Below are 22,179 nucleotides of genomic sequence, written 5' to 3'. Positions count from 1 at the left end.
TGATTGATTGCGTTTATAGTTCTTGGGATGAAACTGTTTCTGAACCACGAGGTCTGTACAGGAAAGGCTTTGAAGCATTTGCCATGTGAGAGCAGTGCAATAGACAGCATGGCTGCGGCAGTGTGTGCTTGATGTGCTGTACACTGATAATTCTCTTTCTGATCAGCTGCTGTAGATCTGTGATTGCCCACTCAGATACAGTGATATAAATACTCCGAGTGGTGCAGTAAGAGTAATATGGAAAAAGATGATCATCTGTGGCAACCCTTAACGGGAGCAGCTGAAAGAAGAAAAAGAAGGTGCAGTGAGAATAACAATGCTAAAGCAGCTATGGTATTTGTAATACTTTGGATATTCCCTGGACCATTATATTGTTACAGGTTAATTACAATCAGATGCATTAAACTAATAAACAATATGCAGTTAGTTTCTTTGTATATGATAAAGCCACGTCAGGGATGTGGATCTAAAAAAGAAAGGGAAACCACACTAGAACAGTAGCACTGCTTTGACGCTGGGTACCACCAGTCTGCAAAACCGAATGGAGTACTTGCGTACGCCAGGGTTGGAGCTACCATGGAAATGCGCGTGGCTTTACGCCAAGTTTAGGTTTTATACATTGTGATTTAAGCATGGAAATGTTTGTACGCAACATTTTTGTGCGTGCGCACCGTTTATACATGAGGCCCCTGGTGATTGACAATGTCAAAGGCAGAGGAGAGATCTAGCCAGATAAGGACAGATGACATCTTGGTAGCTCTAGCCAGCCGCAATGTGTTGACAATCTTAATTAGAGTCGTCTCTGTGGAATGGCCCCAGTTGAAGCCTGACTGGTTAGGATCAAGCAGTCTGATCATAGCGTTGGTAGTATTATATTGAACTACATTATACAGAATAACATTCTCTCTTATTGTTTCATTACTGTCTTTAATTTAAGGACTCTGTATTTGGCCTATACAATGTACAGTAAATCTGGCCAGGTTTAAACACAGGTAAAGTGGATTAAAAAGCATATCAAATACTGATGTGGTTCTGTCCAACCTCATCTAGGAGGACACTGTTCTTGCTGGAGGCTGGTTCTGTGACAGAATTCACATTAAAACCTTTAAATGTTGCCTGTGGAAGAGAGAAGCCAGCAAGGCACAGAACTGAATCTCGATACAAGCACTATGAAGTGGAAACACTGCGCCAGGCAGTATCTTGCAGTGGTTAAGACTTCAGGGGTCAAACCATGAGGTTGTGGGTTTAAATCCTCCTATTGACACTGTGTGTCTATGAGCAAGTGCTGCAATTGGAACAACAGAAATATAACTTATTGTGTGGGAAATGTTACAAGTCACCTTGGATAAAGGCATCAGCCAAATAAGTAAATGTGAATGCAACTCGACCTGCAGTGTCACCCCAATCCAGTTCTCCACTTTGGTGAAAGGGTGCAGGATTCCACTACATTGATATGGTTTTCTTGAAGACACCCAGCTTCTTCCAACTTGATACTGAACTATAATCTTGTAAGTATTAAAGTGTGATTCTATATAATTTAAATAGCACTATACAAAATAAAACTTAATTAATTTTAAGCAAATGAAGATTAAGAGGTGACACGATTGAAGTGCTTAAATTATGATGGATGTTAGTACAATGGACCCCAGCTGTTTCTTTAAACTAAATTCTTCAATAAGAACCTGGGGACATGTTTGGAAATTTGTTAAAGGAGAATTTTTCCCATATGTTAGAAAATTTCCCTTCAAACAAAGAGCCATATGTATACTGTATACATAAATTACAGGTAGTGTGGTAGACAGTAGAAGCTTAGGGACCTTCAACTTTTGTTATATACCTTCAGCTATCGTCAACTTTTTGGTTATTTTGGAGAATCCAGGCAAATAGGAATGGCAAGCTTGTGGTTCTAATGTTTTAACGCCTGATTGAACAAACAGATTGGTTTGATGCCAACTCAAAGCTTGAACAACATGAATAAGTATGGACAGCATTATGAGCATGGAGGGCCATTGGTGTCCTGCCCAGGGCTCACTTCTGCAAGGACTTAGCTTCCTTGGACTCAGAACAGGACAGGATTAGAAAATGGCAGGAGCGATAAAACTTGTTGCCAATTTCTAAACTGTCTTATTTCTTTCCTGTTTGACAGATATGTTCATTTAGATGTTTCACTTATTACAATAATAATATTATATCAATAAAAACATTTCTTTATATATAGCACATTTCATATATTGAGTATAGCTCAATGTGCTTTACATAAGAATTTTGAATATCAATTACCATTCAAATATATAAAGAAAAAAGCAGATACTAGCAAGGTACTACTAAGGTAATAAGAATAGTAATACATTAATTGAGTAATTTATTATTAATTACAAGGGGAAGTCAAGCTAAAGTTAGAAAATGGGATTTATTTGAAAATGGAATGAACCTTAACAAAACTGATAATGTCATTTCTTAATGTAGCCTCCACCCTTCTAAATACACTTGTGCCACCTGCCTGGAAATGCCTGGATTCCAGCAGAATAAAAGGTTTTGTTGTGCACCCAAGTTATTGTCGAACACTACATGCCGAGCGGTACTACAGTCACTAGTGCAAGTTACTTTGACTTGCTGGAGACCAAGGTGAAGCCTGCTATTTGATCCAATCGGCAGGGACTGCTGTCACAAGGAGCCCTTTTGCAAGACAATGCCCGTCCACACACCAAGGCTTGTCTGGAGAAACTGAAGTTTGAGGTATTGCCACATCCACCTTATTCACCAGATTTGGCATTGTGTGATTTCCACCTTTTTGGACCACTAAAAACATCTGGGTGGTCGTCAACATGAAGAAAGCGGTGCACAAGACATTATCAGTTTTGCTAAGGTTTGTTCCATTTTCTAATAATCCCATTTTCTAACTTTAGCTTGACTTCACCTCATATTAATAAAGTATTACTAAAAACTTTCTAAAAGCTACTACAGATTTTTACTACAAATGTCAGTAATGTAGCTTATTTGTTTTCACAACAGCTATGGATATAACTAAATGGCAAAAAAGGAGAGGAAAACAAAAACTCCAGGAATATGAAACCTGGAGAAAATTAATCTCCAGGAGCCCACAGTCACCACTACTTCAAGAATACAAAGTTGTATGCACCACGACCAAATAGCTGCCCAGCAGCACCTTGTAGGAACTTAGCAGGACATTGTCTAAATCACTCTCAGTCATGAAATTGTAGAGCTCTGATGTTGCCAGATTCACTGTAGAAGTGTCCTAGTGGTGGGTAATGTGTCTTCAACTTCAACAACGGTGAGGTGCCACAGGAGGATTTCAAGAAAGAAAAGGGAAAGTGAAGGGGTTAATAACCAAACATTATGCTGACTATCTCAAATTTAACGTCACAGTACTAACCTAGACAAACAGCCAATAGAGGCTTTTGATCATGTTAATACTGGAAAATAAACTTGAATTGCTGGTTGTTAACTCACTTCAGTGCTTTCCTAGACAAATGCTAGTTGAATTTCCAAACTATGGCAAGACTGTTTGGGCGATTATGTTAATGCATGAGAATAAACTTGAGCTGCAGTTCAGGGCTCCACTTCCCATAAGCTCTTTCTGTTGGTTGAGACTTATAGTCATCTAACTTTCTCTCCTTTTCTCTTTTTCCTTCCCTTATTTCAGAAGATCTACTGCAAGCAAACACAAGAGCAATATCCAATAATTGATTTCATCGCCTTCCATCTTCAAGAAACTAACCAAATAGCTGAGTTTCTTCAGTGAAGCTGCCAATGTATTCTGCAGGAGTAGAGATCCTTGGGGTGACCTTGTGCGCGATGGGGTGGCTAGGCGCTATGACTGCCTGTGGCCTGCCCATGTGGAGGGTGACAGCCTTCATTGGCCAGAACATTGTGGTAGCACAGGTTATCTGGGAGGGCCTCTGGATGAACTGTGTGGTTCAGAGCACAGGGCAGATGCAGTGCAAAATTTATGATGAGATACTAGTTCTTCCACAGGATATTCAAGCAGGACGTGCCCTTACCCTAATGTCCATCTTGACAGCTTTCTTTGGGATACTGATTTTCATTGTTGGAGCAAAATGTACCAACTGTATGGAGGCCACTGAAATTAAACCAAAGATCATTGTCACCGCTGGAATTGTCTTCATAATTTCAGGGTTCCTGATGATCATCCCTGTTTCCTGGTCTGCCAACACTATTGTCATGCAATTCAATGACCCAGATCTAGAAGAAGATCAGAAAAGGGAATTTGGGAATTCATTATATTTTGGATGGGCTGCTGCTTGCCTTTTATTATCTGGAGGAGCTCTGCTCTGTTGTTCCTGTCCTTCAAAAATGCCTAAACATAAACCATCCCAAGTGACCTTTAAGTCAGTAAAGTCTGCAGATACTACTAGCTACAGCAAGAAGGAGTATGTGTGAACATACTATTATTCTGATAGACCGTATCATGCCTTCATGATGAACACAGATCAATCTTAAATGACGAGTCCTTCTCCCTCGAGCAGTATAGATAATACTCCATTTCTGTATCTAAAGTGTTAATTGTTCTTGTGCCTTTGAACATATAGAACTAGACTACAAGCAACTTCTGTTTGCAGATGATAGACAGCATCAAATCTTTAAGGAATAAGGACAGGGCCACCCACACAATGGCCACAAAATAATGTTAAATAATGGCACTTTTACATGAACAAGGGCACAACAAGCATGCAAGGTGAAGGTTAATTTAATATTAACCCACCCTATCTGTCCAGCCATAAAGATTCCAAAAAAAAACCACCCAGCAATAAAAGCAAGTAATTTGTGCTAAAACAAACAGCAACAGATGTGCCTCAGGGTTTGGAGCCAGTATGGGGGTGGTGGCTGTTGAGAGACAGAGGAGAAGTGAGATACTTTAGATAAAGAAAGCCAACAGTAGGCTACTCAGAGAATGTGAATATTTTCAAGGATACATGACAGAGATATGATTCAGCTGCTGCATCAAAAATAAATCACAATTACAACATCAGTGCACTTGTCTAGTTGTTTGTGCCTTTCGAAATTCTGCTGATGAGTTTTCAGATTTTACATTACACATTTCCTTTCCACCTCCTTATTGATATGAATGTCTATAAGTATGCAATCAGAAGCGTCTCCTGAGTCTTCATACACTGATTAACATGTTTGCTTTGTTAGTACTAACTGCTGAAAGCCTGGTGGATTATAATTCTGTGCTTCTTTAAACAGTCTGTTCTTGTTATTAAATATTGCAAAATGACCAGTAGGGAATGGCATGATAAATATACTTAACTAATTAAATATGTCCGTCCATAAACAAGGATGTTTGTTCTTTATTTTTTAACTAAAACTGCTCCTGCATATAAGATATTGAGAATTGGAAACTCCAGTGTCTGAAGAAGAAAACTGATAAGGCTGCTTTGAGGCCTAGCTGTGATGTTTTTAACCATTTGATAGTTTACAAGGGCTTGCTGGGAAAATGTAGAACTAATGAGAACAAACATATAGTAGTTATTTCTATAGCATAGTGGTGAATTCAATATCATTGGTGAAAATTAAGAGGAAAATGATCTGGATAAGATTTTGGGACATTTTTGATTATTATTATTATTATCTTAGCTATTTAAAAACCAAAAAACCTTGATGGACTCAATGGTCACCTTTTGTTCGTCAAAACCTCTTTCCCCTTCTTCCTGGAAACATAATTGATTAACTAATAAAAATAAATAGAGCTTTTTGTTAGCAGTTCCTCTCTGAGGAAAATCAAAACAAATAAACGGTTTGGTGCTTTTTTTTTTTGGAAACACTTGTGAGTATGGGATGTGTTTTTGTATGCGAGTGGGCCCCGTGATGGACTGTCGTCCTGTCCAGAGCCTGTTACTCTTTTTCTTATTATGACAGCTTCTAATAACAGCCTTTCTTCTCGTGAGCCCTGCAGCCATGGACTGGGTTAAGCTGCATTGGAAATAATATATTATAAGTCCACAAATACAATGTAAAAATGGGCAGGGTATCTCTAAAATGGCAACAGAAAAACAAATTAGAAGCTTACTTTCCTAACCCAAAAAGCAAAATATAAATGAACCAAAAATTTTTCCATACACTTACATATTTAGCATAGTAATAGGATATTCTACTATTAAGAGACTAGTAGCTGGTCTGCTCCTCTCCTTTAAATGTCATTAAAGGCCAAGACTTAGGAACTATGTTAGTATTTCTTTCAAAGACAAAGAGAATCCATAAACATAAACTGTAGGCACAGTTACACATTTTTGTGACTATATATTCCATCTACATGGTTACATTTGCACAAGTGGTTTACAAATTAAACATAAATACATGTTTAAACCTGCTAGGTTTAATTCAGGGTCAGAGGCGGCCAGAGTGTATGCTGGCAGCACTGGGTGTAAAGCAGTAACAGCCTGAGCAATCTACCTTAGGGCTTACACATGAACATCCACACACTGCCCAGACACACACACACACACACACACACACACACACACACACACACACGCATGCACACACACACACATACACACAGTTTCACTCATAGTGGGGTCAATTTGGGACTCTAACAACACATCCAGGGCCGGATTTTCCTATAGGCTAACTAGGCTTCAGCCTAGGGCCTCAAGATCAAGAGGGGCCTACATTCAAATTGTTAGCAAAATTAAAATTACACTATTCTAAAAACAGTGAACACTAAAATACTGAACCGAAAATAAGGAGAAATTCTACGCATATGACTAATAAACAAACATAAAAATGTATTGGTTAAGATCAACGCGTTAATTTTCCACACAGGTTAGTACCAATCACAACATGTTTCATTTAACATATTGATATATATCACAGTAATGATGTATTTTATTATCTCTCATGTAATTTACAAACTTAAAAATGGAAGGTGAAAGGGCCTCATAAGTAGAATAGCCTAGGGCCTCTTTTCATATAAATCCGGCCGTGAACACATCTTTGGGAAAACAGAAGGAAAATCCATCAAGAAGCAGGAAAATGGACAATGACCAAATAGGATGCTGGAACCAAGAAACAACAGTACTAACCACTGTGCTACCATACCAGTCATATGTTTATAAAGTAAATAGCTATTTGAAATGCATGAAGTCGCTGGTTGATGTCCAAGCTGTGGCTCACTGTGTGATTTAGTGTGCTACTAAATTTGACTGTGCAATAAATGTCAAATATCACTGTTTGCGGCATTGTAATGTAATTGGTTTTAAAATGATGAATTCCCAAATCCTGGTCTACACACTCTGGTATTACAAAGGAATTTGTCATCATGGAACCCTCAATGGAAATAGCAGTTCACATTCTTAAAGGCTGAATTTCATTTTAGTGGAACTACCAACAGGAAGGGCAAGAAGACATGGCCACACATCAAGATGGTGGATAAAAATCAATTACATTAGCAGTTGAGGATATCTTTGAAATGATACATGAAAAGAGGCTGAGCACTGAGTGATAGTCAAGAATATATTAAAATCGTGAAAGGTGTGAGCCTGAAGAAGCTCCAGAGGATCAAGTGAAAGAAGTAACCAGAGACCAAGTGCACATAGCAGGACTACTCAGGGTGTAGCAATGAGAATGTCCAAGAGTATGGGGCGACAACTTGATTTATTTAGGGTTAATACACTGATTGATTTTAAGATGGTTCACTTCCACTTGTACTTTTACCACAATAAAATTCTTAGGCCTCCTTTATTTTATTACTAGGAAATTCTGTAAAGTTTCTTGCAACTCTAAGTGCTCTTCTTTTCATTGAAGTGACAGATACCCCACAAACAGCATTATAAATAAATAAGAGACCACACTTTGGCTTAGACCTCATGAGACTCCCACATTTGACCACTTGCACTTGTCTGTCGCCATGATGAAGACACCTTATCCAGATAAGAAATAGTGAGACAAACTGAGAGCCATCAGTGAAGCTAGCCAGGCAGCTATAAAATAAGATACTGTTTCACTTTGTTAAAAATGAGGTGTAATATTTTTCTGCTTCAATCTATATCTCAGGAAACATATCAACTAGAGAAAAAAAACATAATTTCCACACCATAGGATATATTAAAAACATGAATCATTGGCAACATCCCATATCATGAAAGGGTGAGGACAATATTTAGGTTTTACCAATAAAAGCAAACCCAAAATGAGCATGAGAATGAGTATAGAGTCATTGTAGAGTGGATCACACAGCAAAAGGAATGTACATAAAGCTAGGAAAGCCAGGGCCTTTCCGTATTTTCATGAAAAGTCATATAATTGCCGAAAACAATGCAGCCAGCCAGTGGCCAGAAGATTCAGGAGATCCTTTGAATGACACAGACAGGAGATTGATCTAATAATCCTTCCTTATCTCAGTAGCCTTGAGCATCTTTATGCAAACGGGATAAAGAGCTTCTCAAGTCAATGAAACATATCAGAGGCCAGACAATGCCTCATTTGTGAGAATTCCCTAGATAAAGTTATGAATGTTCTCTTTGTCTGTAGTGAGATGCTGAAACATTCTATAGGAGTCAAGCTGACACTTCCTCATTCTTGACAAACTCTCTGATCACTGATTTGGAGGTGCATTTCAACAGTAGGAGAAGCTTGTGTACTGTTAGCTGCCAAGTGGATGTGAGGCTAAAGCAAAATAGGCTACCGTCCTCTATTAGCTCAGCAGTCTTCTTGTTCACATATATTCAAGCTTACCATGCATACTGTTGAAAGTCTGCTATGGTAATATCTCTCTTGCTATATACCAAACTTTGTCCTCTAGAAGCATGCTTGGTGTTATTTATGAGGCTTCCTTTGTGACCCATCCCTAGCCAAGACTGTCACATAACATTATGCAACAATAATTGCTTCACTGTCACCTAGGTCCCATTCAGTCCTAATTAGCCATGTAATTAAACAAAGTCCATCACTTGAACGTTGAGTCAGCTTCTTTTGTCTCAATGTGTAGGATCAGAGTTTCCAGTAGCTAAAAAAAAGCCCTCTAGTTCCTAGCTCACTGAATAAATAGAGGTGCACAGCCAAGGCAGCAATTATTTTACTTAAAATCTGATACTAATTTCTTGGGTTTCTCCTTTTTGAGTCTGACCTAAAATTTCTGAACACTCGTTTGTTTTTTGAATTTGATTTTTGGATGTTCTAAAGGTAAATTCTGATCTAATAGGCATGAGGTCTCTTCTTGCTAAAATCAGATCTATTATTAGATTCTAGTTTCAGATCCAGCATTCTCATTGCTCATCTGACATCACATAAATTAAATACAGAAGGCACTCCACAAAAATGTGGATTCCAGCAACACTTGAAGGTGTGGGGATTAACAGGTCTCATTCACTGAAATATACTGTAATTCAAAGTTATGATTGCTGCACAAAAGACTCAACTAAGGAGTCAGAAAGACAGCTGAATGATGAATTGGCCACTGTGCTTCAGTTAATCATCTTTATGAATGAATTTATTAATAATCCAGGCAGGCACTTGCACTGCCAGGTCATTGGCTATTACAAAGGAACCCAAATTCATTCCGTAGTTTTAAAGAGAGAGGTTAGGAGCACATACTGATACAGCGCATTGCTGCACCCACAACATGACAAACCAACTCAGGATCCCAGATGAAGACCCGAATGCAGCCACGCAACGGGTGACACCTCAGCACCACACAAGTTCAGATGAAATGGAACAGTGTGAGGTTTTTTATGGTGGCTGGAGTGCCAATTCTGCCACCAACCCCCAGGTGTTTCCCTGCAGGTTGGAGGGCCTACGTGCAGGGCTGGATGCAGATTAACGTCATACCAAGGACGGAGCAATTGCAGGTTAAGGGCCCTGCTCAAGGGCCTCCAATTTTAGTATTATCTGCAAATATCACAAGTTTACTAACTACACCAGAATCTATACAATTAATATAAATAAGAAAAAGTAGAGACCCCCTGAGGAACTTTACTGATGACCTCATTCCACGTGGAGCATTCTCCTCTTATCTGTAATCTTTGTCTCTTGCCAGTTAGATAATTATACTGAGCATATGATTGAAAATTGAAAAACAAATGCTTAAGAAGACAAAGTTGAGGTTTGTTATTAACATTTTAGTAATAAATTAAATGACTGAGGGAAGCTTGTTGCTTCTTTTTCACAATATTTCATGGGGCAAATACTGCTGCTCAGTAATATCATCTTCAGCACAAGGTAGAAAAACTCTAAATACCTCTAACCATATGCAAATGAGAACCAAAAATAATGTACAAGTCCTTAAAAATACACCAATGATGAAAGAAAAGAACTTTACAATTAAATGCTAAGATAATCACTGATAAAAAATATAAAGTAAACAGAAGTGTCCACTAAAAGAAGTTCAGAGACAAGAAGTTCATCAGTATTTGTCAGTCAGTCATGTCAGTCATTGTCCAACCCACTATATCCTAACATAGGGTCATGGGGGGTCTGCTGGAGCCAATCCCAGCAAGCACAGGGCGCAAGGCAGGAACAAATCCCGGGCTGGGCACACACACACACACCAACACACCAAGCACACACTAGGGATAATTTAGGATCGCCAATGCACCTAACCTGCATGTCTTTGGACTGTGGGAGGAAACCGGAACACCCGGAGGAAACCCACATAGACAGGGGGAGAACATGCAAACTCCACACAGGGAGGACCTGGGAAGCGAACCCAGATCTCCTTACTGCGAGGCTCATCAGTATTTGGCAAGTTTAAAATACCATTACAGGATAAAAGGTAAGCAAGAACAACATCAGCAGGTCAGGTTCAGATACATTTTACCACCTGGGTCACCTAAGCCATACAAACTAGCTTCAAAGACCCAGGGGGCCTGAGCCTATCCCTGCTACGTGAGTGAATAGGCAGAGTGGTGGCTCTGAGGCTAGAGATCTGCACTGGCAATCAGAAGGTTGCCGGTTCGAATCCCGTAAATGCCAATAGGGACTCTGCTTTGTTGGGGCCTTGAGCAAGGCCCTTAACCTGCAATTGCTGAGCGCTTTGAGTAGTGAGAAAAGCGCTATATAAATGCAAAGAATTATTATTCTTATTGAATGGCATGACCCAGTCCTGGATAGTGTCCCAGTCCATTGAGGGGTCCACTCAAGAACACACTGATGTGGGTCCAATTTACAATTGTACCTTATCATATCATACCATTTTCTAGGCTCGCTTAAAAAATCAGACAAATGAGACCATTCAGAGCCCAAGCTCATTTGTTTAGATCCAGACACTTCTTAAAGATTGCCAAGGTTTCTGCTTCAACTACATGCCTTGGTGAGTCCAATTTACAATTGTACCTTACCATACCATACCGTTTTCTAGGCCTGAGCAAAATCCTGGGTTTCTGTAGCCTGTCCCCACAAGCATAAGGCAGAAAGCTGGAACAATCTCTGGACAGCACTCCAGTCCATCACAGCATGAACACACTAGGGCCAATTTAGCATCACCAATCCACCTAACCTTTACAAAGAACATATGATCATAATAAATTGGACAAACGAGAGGAGACCATTCAGAGCCCAAGCTCATTTGTTTAGCTAATAGTTAAGCTGTCCCAATATCGCATCCAGACACTTCTTAAAGATTGCCAAGGTTTTTGCTTCAACTACATGGCTTGGTAGTTTGTTCAAGATTCCCACAACTCTTTGCATAAAAAAGTTTGGTATAGTTTTAGCCCTAAATGCACTGCCCCCTAATTTCTACCGGTGTCCTTGACAAGTGTAATTCACCATCAAACAACTCACATTTGGAATGTGGAAGCAAAATCAGGATACCCAGGAATGACAACACAGACAACAACCAAGTATGGGATTCCAACCAAATACCATCATTATAACTGAATTTAAACCCTAAAAATCAAAAATAGCAGAACACTATGGAATCAATGATTTAATGTGAATCAATACAAAAGAGAAATTCTAAGGACATTCAGGGTAATCCATCCATTCATTGCTAAACCTATTTAGTCCCTTTCACAGTAATGGATCAAACAGTGATCCCATCCCGGCATCATTGTTTTCGGGGCAGGAACAAGCCTTGAAAACGTGCACATTCACGCACACACAAAATTTAGAGTTACCAATCTTAGAAACGTGAGAGGAACACCAGAGTACTGAAGAAAACTCCTCACAGGGAGAGCATGCAGTCTCCACAGAAACGGGGGGATAATGTGATTGAAATTACTCTCAAAGCACCAAAGTGCCTACAAAACACAGTGCAGTACAATTAAATATAAGAAAACATTAAAACATTAGATGTGTTTATTGGAAACATTGACATTAGAAAGTTGTATATGTTGACCAAAGGACAAAAATCCAGATCAAACACATCAAAGCTCCATATTGAAGGCAATGAAACATCCAGGGTGGAGTTAAGAGTTTCATGATTAGCGTGTATAATGAAGCAACACAGCAAAGGCAACCTTTCTCTTTAGGGACCTCTACACAGAATTCCCGAGGGGAATGAAGCACAAAAACAAGAGCAGTACAGGAGAATCAATAAGAAAGATGGAAAATAGACGTGAGGTTGCTTCAAAAAATGGACGCATGACAATCCTGAAGACAGTCCCTAGCTTGTCTCTATTTACCACCTTTTGAATTTGAAGATAAACTGAAAATATGCCAAAATAAAACACCTTTGACACTTGCTGGCTGATCTGTAGTTAAATTCTCAAATGTCTCTTTTTTGAATTTGCAATTCAGAGCAGCAGTGAACAGCAACAAAAGCCAGGTGAGGTGAGAGGCCTGGGAAAGCAACACAAAGCACGATCACATTACGTCACGTGTCAGATTTCAAGAACAACGACCGACTGCTTAATGAATGCAACTTGGAGCTTCTGGGGACAGTTTACATTAAGATACTATGTAACTTCTAAGAAAAAGCCAAGCTGACTCCGTAAAGAAATGTTTCAAATTCAATAGTCTAATTCTTGTAGAAAATGTAAAATATTTCACTGATGAATGAGTAATTAAATACTTGTAAACGTCTTGTTTCAAATACTTCAGCTTGTATTCAGTGAGGGACCCATGGGGGCACAGTGGTTGGTGTTGCTGCCTCACTACTTTGACTGCTTGCCCTGTTACTTCCTGTGCCGAGTTTGCATGGCCTTCCAATGCCCATTTGGCTTTTCTCCATGCATGCCACTTTCCAGTTACAAATCAAATATCGGCATGTTAGGTTAATCTGTAATTCTAAATTGAACCAGCATACGTGAACATGCCCTAGTGGAGGACTGACACTGGATACACTTCAGTTCTAGTAAAGAGATAAGTTGATTCAGAACATGAATAGGTAATTGAACACTAAATATATAATGGAGAGCCACTCAATGGGATGACTTCACATTTTCCAAGAACGTTCCCATTGCTGATCATCTCTACATGTTGGGTTTCTGGAATGAGCCCTTTTCTGCAGTGTTTTGTATGCTTTGAAACTTAATGGCATGATTGCATAGACTACAGTTAAGGTGCTGAGGTCATGCTTTTGTGTTTCAAAACTCTTTTGTTATTTAATGCATTGGTTATTTGGCAGTTACCTTTGAGGTGTTCGATGTAACACACACACATAAACCTGAAACTACAGTACTTTCTCATACATTTTAGAAACGGCCAAGAAAGCAGTGTTTGGAACATAGATCTTTCTCAGCAGACATTCTTCACACAAAAATCTTGAGAGACCCTGTTACATAAAAAGTGGGTCTAGAAAACAGAAGGATATTGATTTGTAATTACACTTTGAGAGTCCATCCTCATTTCATCTGTATGGAGACTTTTTGGTGTAGTCACAGAGACAGTGAGACAGTGTGCTATTTTGTGAAAGCCAGGTTGCTTTGTTTTCTAACTCCACTCAAGTCAATGAAGATAACTAATGGAGTACACTTGATATCCTTACATCAAAACACAACACTGGGTCACCTGGGTCTAAAAAGAAGTGAAATCTTTTATTTCTCTTAATTGGAAAAATCCATGCTCACTTGGAAATGGGTAGAGCAACTTGTGTTTATTTTAATAGCTTCGCCAATTCATGTATTTTCCTATAGGTACTGCCATGTTAGAACTCTTGTTTTTTTCATCAATAAATCTGTCCAATAGAACTCACTATTGAACATGATAGAGGTGGATACCACCAGTCCTCCAGGAAGTTCTAACAATTCCACTCTTCCTTTGTGTTCCACAACCAGCTAGCTGATTCAGTAGATCCACTTGTGAGGGCCTTGACTTGCCCAAGAAAGGCTCCCAGCATTCTCTGGTGTGTTTTCTATGGGCAAGAAAACATCTTGGCAGTAGAGCTGAGGCACCAAGTGTCAAATCAGTCACATTAACATTCATTTCATGTTATTCAATAACTTCAGCATAGCTGATGGACTAATAAATCATGTTTTGGGGCAGTCCAGCAAAACCAATTTCAATTGCATCAAACCTTTACATCCAGAATCTAAATGTCATTTGAGGACCAAAAGCTGGATAACATACAAATGGTAAAATCATATGAAAACCTTAAAAGCAAATTTAATAGTAGGCTATCCACAGGAACAGAAGATGTACCTAAACAGATTTCCTCTGTTTAGACAATGTTATATGTGAGATTTAATTCCAATAATTAACCATATATTTTTCAAAACCCTGGTCAGTGACAATGACTTTGATTAACAAAAATCCCAAATTGACTCCAATCCTAAATAAAGCTAGAGAGACTAAAGAAACTAGGGGAATAATTTTATCACAAAATAATAATAATAATAATAATAATAATAATAAACAGAAGGGTATAGGGTGATACAGCTAGAAATACAAACTCATAGGAACCACTTTAAACATAAAGGCTTGTTAGGTCTAGCCATATTTATCAAGTAGGGAGATTGGTCCACATGTCACCCCAAACATGACCCTAACCCTAACCTCCATACAGTCAGGAACTTGCAAAAACTAAACCTCTTGGCTCTAAGCACAGTGGCCTTATGGCTAGAAGGGGCTTTTAAGCCCTAGCCAGGAAACATCTTTAGGGGAGGCCAATAAACCAATTCCTGCATCAGGAATAGCCTTGGAAACTCTTACGGCCGTCCTCATAGAACTCCTTCAGTATCCCATCAAAAGGCCAGACATTTCCTAGGACACTTGTCCACAGTGGGGATTAGAGTGCCACCTACAGGTCTGGGAGACTCCTAACCTATACTCTGTGGTCTTCCACTGTCCTTCATTCTTTCTGTCCAAGAATTAATCAACCTCTGGACAACATCAGATACACTGGAATATATCACCCAACAGGTGGTTTTGTGCCATAGTTACCAGTGCCAATGCACTTACAACCAAGGTCCAGGCCTGCACTAATGTATTCTGCCTAAAGTTTCTATTAGTCCCTAACTCACAATGAACTCTCAGACCACCCTCCCATCCAAAGTACAGCTTGGAAGGGCAGCATCAAGACATTTGTTATCATTGCTTTCCTCAAAGATCTCACTAATGTCTGCTCATGGGTTTTCTCCTTCAGTGCCTGAACATTGAAATTCAGCCCGTCTTTGTCATGCACAGTTCCAGAGATAGCTGCAAATATGAAGATGCCTCTCTTTGCACCCATTTCACCCTGTGGGAACCTCCTTCACAAATTCATCATCAGCAAATGCTCTCAGAAGACTTTTTTCACTTTTACTTCAGCATTCTTCCTGACAAACCTCTTGAGAATGCTTAGTATGTTTAAGTTTGGCAATTTGAATGATAATATGTTTAAGGATCTTCTTTAACAGATCTGTTTAAACCCAGAAGTTGCACTTGAAGGTGGAGGCCATTTCACTAAAATGTAACACTAATATTATCCTGCATGTTGAGGCTGCAATTCCAGTAGAGACTCGTGTTCTTTGGCATCCTGACAGTTGCTCAATATGTTCAATGAAGGAGCATGCTGTGCAGCCAGCCATCTCCTTGCTCACTGTCAGATTTAAAAAGCAGGAACATACAGTGGTGTGAAAAACTATTTGCCCCCTTCCTGATTTCTTATTCTTTTGCATGTTTGTCACACAAAATGTTTCTGATCATCAAACACATTTAACCATTAGTCAAATATAACACAAGTAAACACAAAATGCAGTTTGTAAATGGTGGTTTTTATTATATAGGGAGAAAAAAAAATCCAAACCTACATTGCCCTGTGTGAAAAAGTAATTGCCCCCTGAACCTAATAACTGGTTGGGCCACCCTTAGCAGCAATAACTGCAATCAAGCGTTTGCGATAACTTGCAATGAGTCTTTTACAGCGCTCTGGAGGAATTTTGGCCCACTCATCTTTGCAAAATTGTTGTAATTCAGCTTTATTTGAGGGTTTTCCAGCATGAACCGCCTTTTTAAGGTCATGCCATAGCATCTCAATTGGATTCAGGTCAGGACTTTGACTAGGCCACTCCAAAGTCTTCATTTTGTTTTTCTTCAGCCATTCAGAGGTGGATTTGCTGGTGTGTTTTGGGTCATTGTCCTGTTGCAGCACCCAAGATCGCTTCAGCTTGAGTTGACGAACAGATGGCCGGACATTCTCCTTCAGGATTTTTTGGTAGACAGTAGAATTCATGGTTCCATCTATCACAGCAAGCCTTCCAGGTCCTGAAGCAGCAAAACAACCCCAGACCATCACACTACCACCACCATATTTTACTGTTGGTATGATGTTCTTTTTCTGAAATGCTGTGTTCCTTTTACGCCAGATGTAACGGGACATTTGCCTTCCAAAAAGTTCAACTTTTGTCTCATCAGTCCACAAGGTATTTTCCCAAAAGTCTTGGCAATCATTGAGATGTTTCTTAGCAAAATTGAGACGAGCCCTAATGTTCTTTTTGCTTAACAGTGGTTTGCGTCATGGACATCTGCCATGCAGGCCGTTTTTGCCCAGTCTCTTTCTTATGGTGGAGTCGTGAACACTGACCTTAATTGAGGCAAGTGAGGCCTGCAGTTCTTTAGACGTTGTCCTGGGGTCTTTTGTGACCTCTCGGATGAGTCGTCTCTGCACTCTTGGGGTAATTTTGGTCGGCCGGCCACTCCTGGGAAGGTTCACCACTGTTCCATGTTTTTGCCATTTGTGGATAATGGCTCTCACTGTGGTTCGCTGGAGTCCCAAAGCTTTAGAAATGGCTTTATAACCTTTACCAGACTGATAGATCTCAATTACTTCTGTTCTCATTTGTTCCTGAATTTCTTTGGATCTTGGCATGATGTCTAGCTTTTGAGGTGCTTTTGGTCTACTTCTCTGTGTCAGGCAGCTCCTATTTAAGTGATTTCTTGATTGAAACAGGTGTGGCAGTAATCAGGCCTGGGGGTGGCTACGGAAATTGAACTCAGGTGTGATACACCACAGTTAGGTTATTTTTTAACAAGGGGGCAATTACTTTTTCACACAGGGCCATGTAGGTTTGGATTTTTTTTCTCCCTAAATAATAAAAACCATCATTTAAAAACTGCATTTTGTGTTTACTTGTGCTATATTTGACTAATGGTTAAATGTGTTTGATGATCAGAAACATTTTGTGTGACAAACATGCAAAAGAATAAGAAATCAGGAAGGGGGCAAATAGTTTTTCACACCACTGTATATCTGTTGGTAATTGAAATACTTAAAATAATTTAAATTTAATGCCAACACTGTGACAAATAAAGAGATTTCTTCATAGTGTTATCTTCATGTCATGCCTCACAACAATTTCAGATTGCTGCATTTTAATCCCTTTTTCATTTAAGATCTTTACCATGAAAAGGCTTGCTTGTCTATGTTGGTTGTCCTAAACAGCAAAAGTCTTACTGTTAAAAAGTGTATATGTATTGAAAATATTTTTTCTTATCTACCATTTTGCCCAACAGCTAATGCCAACACTCAAATGCTGTAGATTGTAGACATCAAAGTTCACAGAATCCCCTTTTTGTTGCTTGCTAGTAGTACAAGGTACATTACTTTTTTCCTTTTCAAGGACTGAAAATCTTCAAGGTACTTGGCCTTTTACACTTTGACCAAAGCTCAGTGGGCTAAGAAATGACTCAGTGTCTTTAAGGGCATCTCTCTGAGTGCTCGATTCCATAAGAATCCTGACATTCACTTGGTCAGTTAAGATATATATATATATTGCTTTGATAATAAACCAAAAAATGAAAATGTTGAAATTGTATGCTTTCTAAATTCATCACTAAGAGCTTAAAACCTGATTTTGACAAACAAGAATATTTGGCCTATACTGCAATGCAGATTGCCAAATAGCTAATGAACTGACTACACATGGTTTTTACAACCACTCCAAACTATTGCATTTCAGCTTTCACATGTCTTTGCTCCCTAACAAGAGAAATAAAAACACACAAATCAGAGTCTTACATTATACATACATGCCTCTTGGATTCTCTTTTACTTCGTGCACCTTTCAAAAATATTTGAACTGAAATCTGCTTTGTTCAAAACTCCCAGCTCAAGAAAGGTATTTTGCCATTCTGCACTTCTCTGTGCTGTGATTATTTTGTGACTGTTAAACCTTTATCATAATGTTCAGGCACAGCCGCTACTATATTGTTTACCGTAATAAAGTGTGATCATTATGTTACTGTTGTTTATGATGACAGTGAGCAGTAAATGACTCTCAAGATTTGGACTCTAAAACTAATTTGTTTTCATTCTTAGTGTAGACAGGGAATGGATAACAGGCCGATTTTATGCAAGGTGGAAAAAAAACATTTGCCCAAAAGGGCACACTTATAATGTTAGGTTAAAGATTTTTTTAACCAGAAGCCATACTAGGAATAGGGGTTCAACAGTAGGATACTCAAAAGACATACTGGAATCTAAAATAGATCATGACCAAAACCAGACAGGCTAACTAAAACTCATTGTCAAAAGTGCCAAAGAAAAGTTCAAAAGTTGACTAAAAACTGGTTCTTATGAAGTTTGACAGATATTCACTGTTCATCCAAAAGCGTGGGTACCTGGAGCAAAGCACTGCCATCTTAAATAGGAAAATGGATGACTTCCAGTTATGTGGGAATAAAGGCTACAGCAACTGTTAACAACAGTGTCATGCAATAAACAAAATGGAGCCAAAATGACATCATCACAATATTATGAAAATAAAATAACAATAATAATATTTAAAGAAATTAAAAATGAATGAAAAAATAAATCAATGAGGCTACAAATTAAGAATACAACATGTGTGCAAGTTTTGCTTGTTTTTTACTTTATTGACCAAAGTTTTGAAACTGTAACAGTTGTCTGTGCCTTTATTGTTTGATATTTGACATAAGGTAGTTTCTGACCATTCTTATCAGATTGTTCCTCTGATTGTTCTTTACTTCCTTAACAAAAACATTACATCTTTACCAAACATGAACATGAATTCTCATTGTTTTCCTAATATGGAGTGAATAAAAACATCTTATTACTTTATATCCCTATTGCCGAAGCTTATGAGGTCAGTTGCCGCATACCTGAGATAGTAGAGCACTAGCAGCGTATTAAGACCAGAGTATGTAGTAAAGTGCTTAGAGGAGATGACTCTCAGGTGTTGTCTCTGTGGAAAGTGGAACAAGATCTGCTCCAGATTTAAATAATCCACAGGGGATACACAGGCTAACACCGAACTTCTAAAAAACCCCTTTTTTAATTAGTTTTTGTCATGGCTACATTTTAGTTCTACTGTTAATAAACTAGATATACACAGGATTTTCATTCAGTGAATCTGCAATCATTATTAGTTTTTACTTTTTTCTGTTTTCTTTTCCTTTTCTTCTATGGTGACATTCTGCACCACCACCACCTGATCAAAGTGCTGTGTGTAGCCACCTGTGATTTCGGAATGAAAGTCGATATCCCAACCTGCCAGAAAACCCACTGTGACAAATCCTCAAAGACAAAGCCATAAAAAAAATAAATAAAAATACTTAAGAACATTTATGTTAGGCAGACTGCCCAGTAGGGGACTGGGCATACTTTTACCCTAGAACCCCTAGAGATTTTTTTTTTCAGGTTATCTTGAGTTTTTGTTTTTTTATGTCCTTCTTGCCAAATCAACTTATCATCAGACTGTCATTTAAGATTTAAAAAAAATCTATATTTAAGGGCTCTGTTTCTCTTAATTATATCTATCTTATGTAAGTGTGTATTATTGATTTTTTGTATACTATTTATGCATTATTATGCTCATCTAATTTAAATTTGTTTTTCTTTGCATGTAATTGCTTATTTGACATTTTGTAAAGACCTCTGAGCTACATCATTTGTATAAAATGTGCTGCAGAAATAAATGTTGTTATTTTGGCCTTGTGTTTCTCCTCAGTTGGGTCAGCTGGACATCTGATTGCACGTTAACTGAGGTGCACCAGCAATTAACATTAAGCCCTCTCTTAATTAACGACATGTCACTACACATTACTCTTGATTTAAAGGGACAGAGCACAGGGCAAAGAGTACTACCTCCTGTAAATGTGATACAAAATTACTATACATGTAATTGTTAAGCTTCATTAGATCAAAATAAGTGTTTCTGTCATTATTGTAAACATTATTCATTTCAAGTGAATGAAAAGGCCCTGAAATCCCTATACAGAAAGTAATGACAATGAGAGATACAAGTTAGTAGAATCATATCTGAAGCATAATTGTTTCTCCATAATTCATTTCCCAATGATGTATATAAGACAGAAGAGCTGTTACTTGTCATTCACGATATTCTGAGCTTTCCCTAATAACCAGATTAATGCAGCAGTTACCAAAGTACATGAAATACCTTGTCAGAGGTGGACAGTATTTGTAAGGAGTGTCTCATCACAACAGAAACTTCACAGTAGAGCCAAGACTCTATATAATACATATTGTATTGTATAGATATATTGTACTGTATTATAATGTGCATATTGTGAGACATCTCATATGAGAGAAACACCCACAAAGATACCTCCACAACACTCCGAAAGAACAGAGCATGGAAGAAACTGACAGTATCATTCAATGAGCATTTTCTGAACTGGTGGTGAAGCAGCATATTATGTAGTATAAATATTTCCAAGTTATTTTTGGGTTTTTTTATGGCATTGGAATTTATGGCGTCCTGGGTATATCTGAATCCAGCCCTGCATGTAGGCCCTCCAACCTGCAGGGAAAAACCTGGGTTTTGGTGGCAGAATTGGCACTCCAGCCACTATAGAAAACCTCACACTGGTTCCATTCCATCTGAACTAGTGTGGTGCTGAGGTGTCACCTGTTGTGTGGCGGCACTCGGGTCCTAATCTGGGATCCTGTGTTGGTTTGTCATGTGGAGAGTGCGGCAATGCGCTGTATCAGTGTGTGCTCCTAACCTCTCTCTCTTTATGGCATTGAGGTAAATATGTTTGATTCATTATGAAGCTATTCTTCAGTCCAAATATAAATATAAAATATGGTCTCCATATTTTTTATTGATTTTATTAAAAGGAAATAACACTCCATACAATAAAGTCAGACTTAGCAAAACTAAATTCAATTGAACCCCTACTCAAGATGGTCTCCATATTTTTTAATGGTATATAAGTGCTTTTTCATTTCATAACTGCCTGATGCGTGTGGAATTCAATTTGTAACATTATCCACTGAATTTTATGTTTGTTAGTTCTGCTTACAGTATGGTCTAAGTTAGTATGCAACTTTGTTCCAATTCTTGTGGTGTTCTTATAAATACGTACTAAGACCAAATCAGCACAGGATCACCCTGAGCTAATAACACACTGCAACTGACTCAGTCTTGTTATCATGAATTTGCAAGATTAATATAATTTGTTATGAACTTTTGTTCAACATTAGAACTTTTTTATTAAGTGATTTCATAAATTATTTTATATGACGTTATTACTCTCTGAAAAATGAAACTTGATTATTTATTATTTTCATCTGTGCCACCATCTTGGGTCCTGGTCATTAGTGTGAGGTCAGTGACAAGAATTTATCAGCGTCACACTACAAGTAATCGTCCAAAATTCTGTATAAACTGTTAAAAGATTTTCAAGAGGTTAGGTTCCTTAGTGTTTTCTGGTTACAGACTCTACATGATTATTTTTGATTTCAATTTCTGGATAGAATTTTATCTATGTTAATTAGTATTTCTAACTTTCTAGTTTTAACCCAACTCCTGGTTCACACTTCCTTATCTTTTGTTCCGAATGCACTTCTTGCACACT

At 38.4% G+C, this 22,179-nt stretch overlaps 2 protein-coding genes across 3 annotated transcripts in view; one reads left to right on the top strand and one right to left on the bottom strand.

The window, feature by feature from the left end:
- cct6a (chaperonin containing TCP1, subunit 6A (zeta 1)) overlaps window positions 1-22,179 on the bottom strand; it is a 679,017-nt gene that overhangs the window by 414,330 nt on the left and 242,508 nt on the right. The window lies entirely within an intron of this gene.
- Window positions 1-22,179, top strand: part of LOC114655687 (claudin-3-like) — a 67,949-nt gene that overhangs the window by 36,850 nt on the left and 8,920 nt on the right. The window contains exons 1-2 of one of the 2 annotated variants that reach the window (XM_051930735.1): window positions 3,560-4,247; window positions 8,719-8,728. In XM_051930735.1, coding sequence (XP_051786695.1) covers window positions 3,772-4,247; window positions 8,719-8,728 — 486 coding nt within the window. In that variant the 5' untranslated portion in view covers window positions 3,560-3,771. Of the gene's footprint in view, window positions 1-3,559; window positions 5,132-8,718; window positions 8,729-22,179 lie in introns of those variants that run through there. The other variant, XM_028806849.2, reaches the window with a different exon arrangement.

Source organism: Erpetoichthys calabaricus, chromosome 8 (assembly GCF_900747795.2).
Source record: "Erpetoichthys calabaricus chromosome 8, fErpCal1.3, whole genome shotgun sequence".
NCBI classification, from domain to species: domain Eukaryota; kingdom Metazoa; phylum Chordata; class Cladistia; order Polypteriformes; family Polypteridae; genus Erpetoichthys; species Erpetoichthys calabaricus.
The sequence above is the reverse complement of the archived record's forward strand: the minus strand, read 5'-3'. Positions and strand labels throughout refer to the sequence as shown.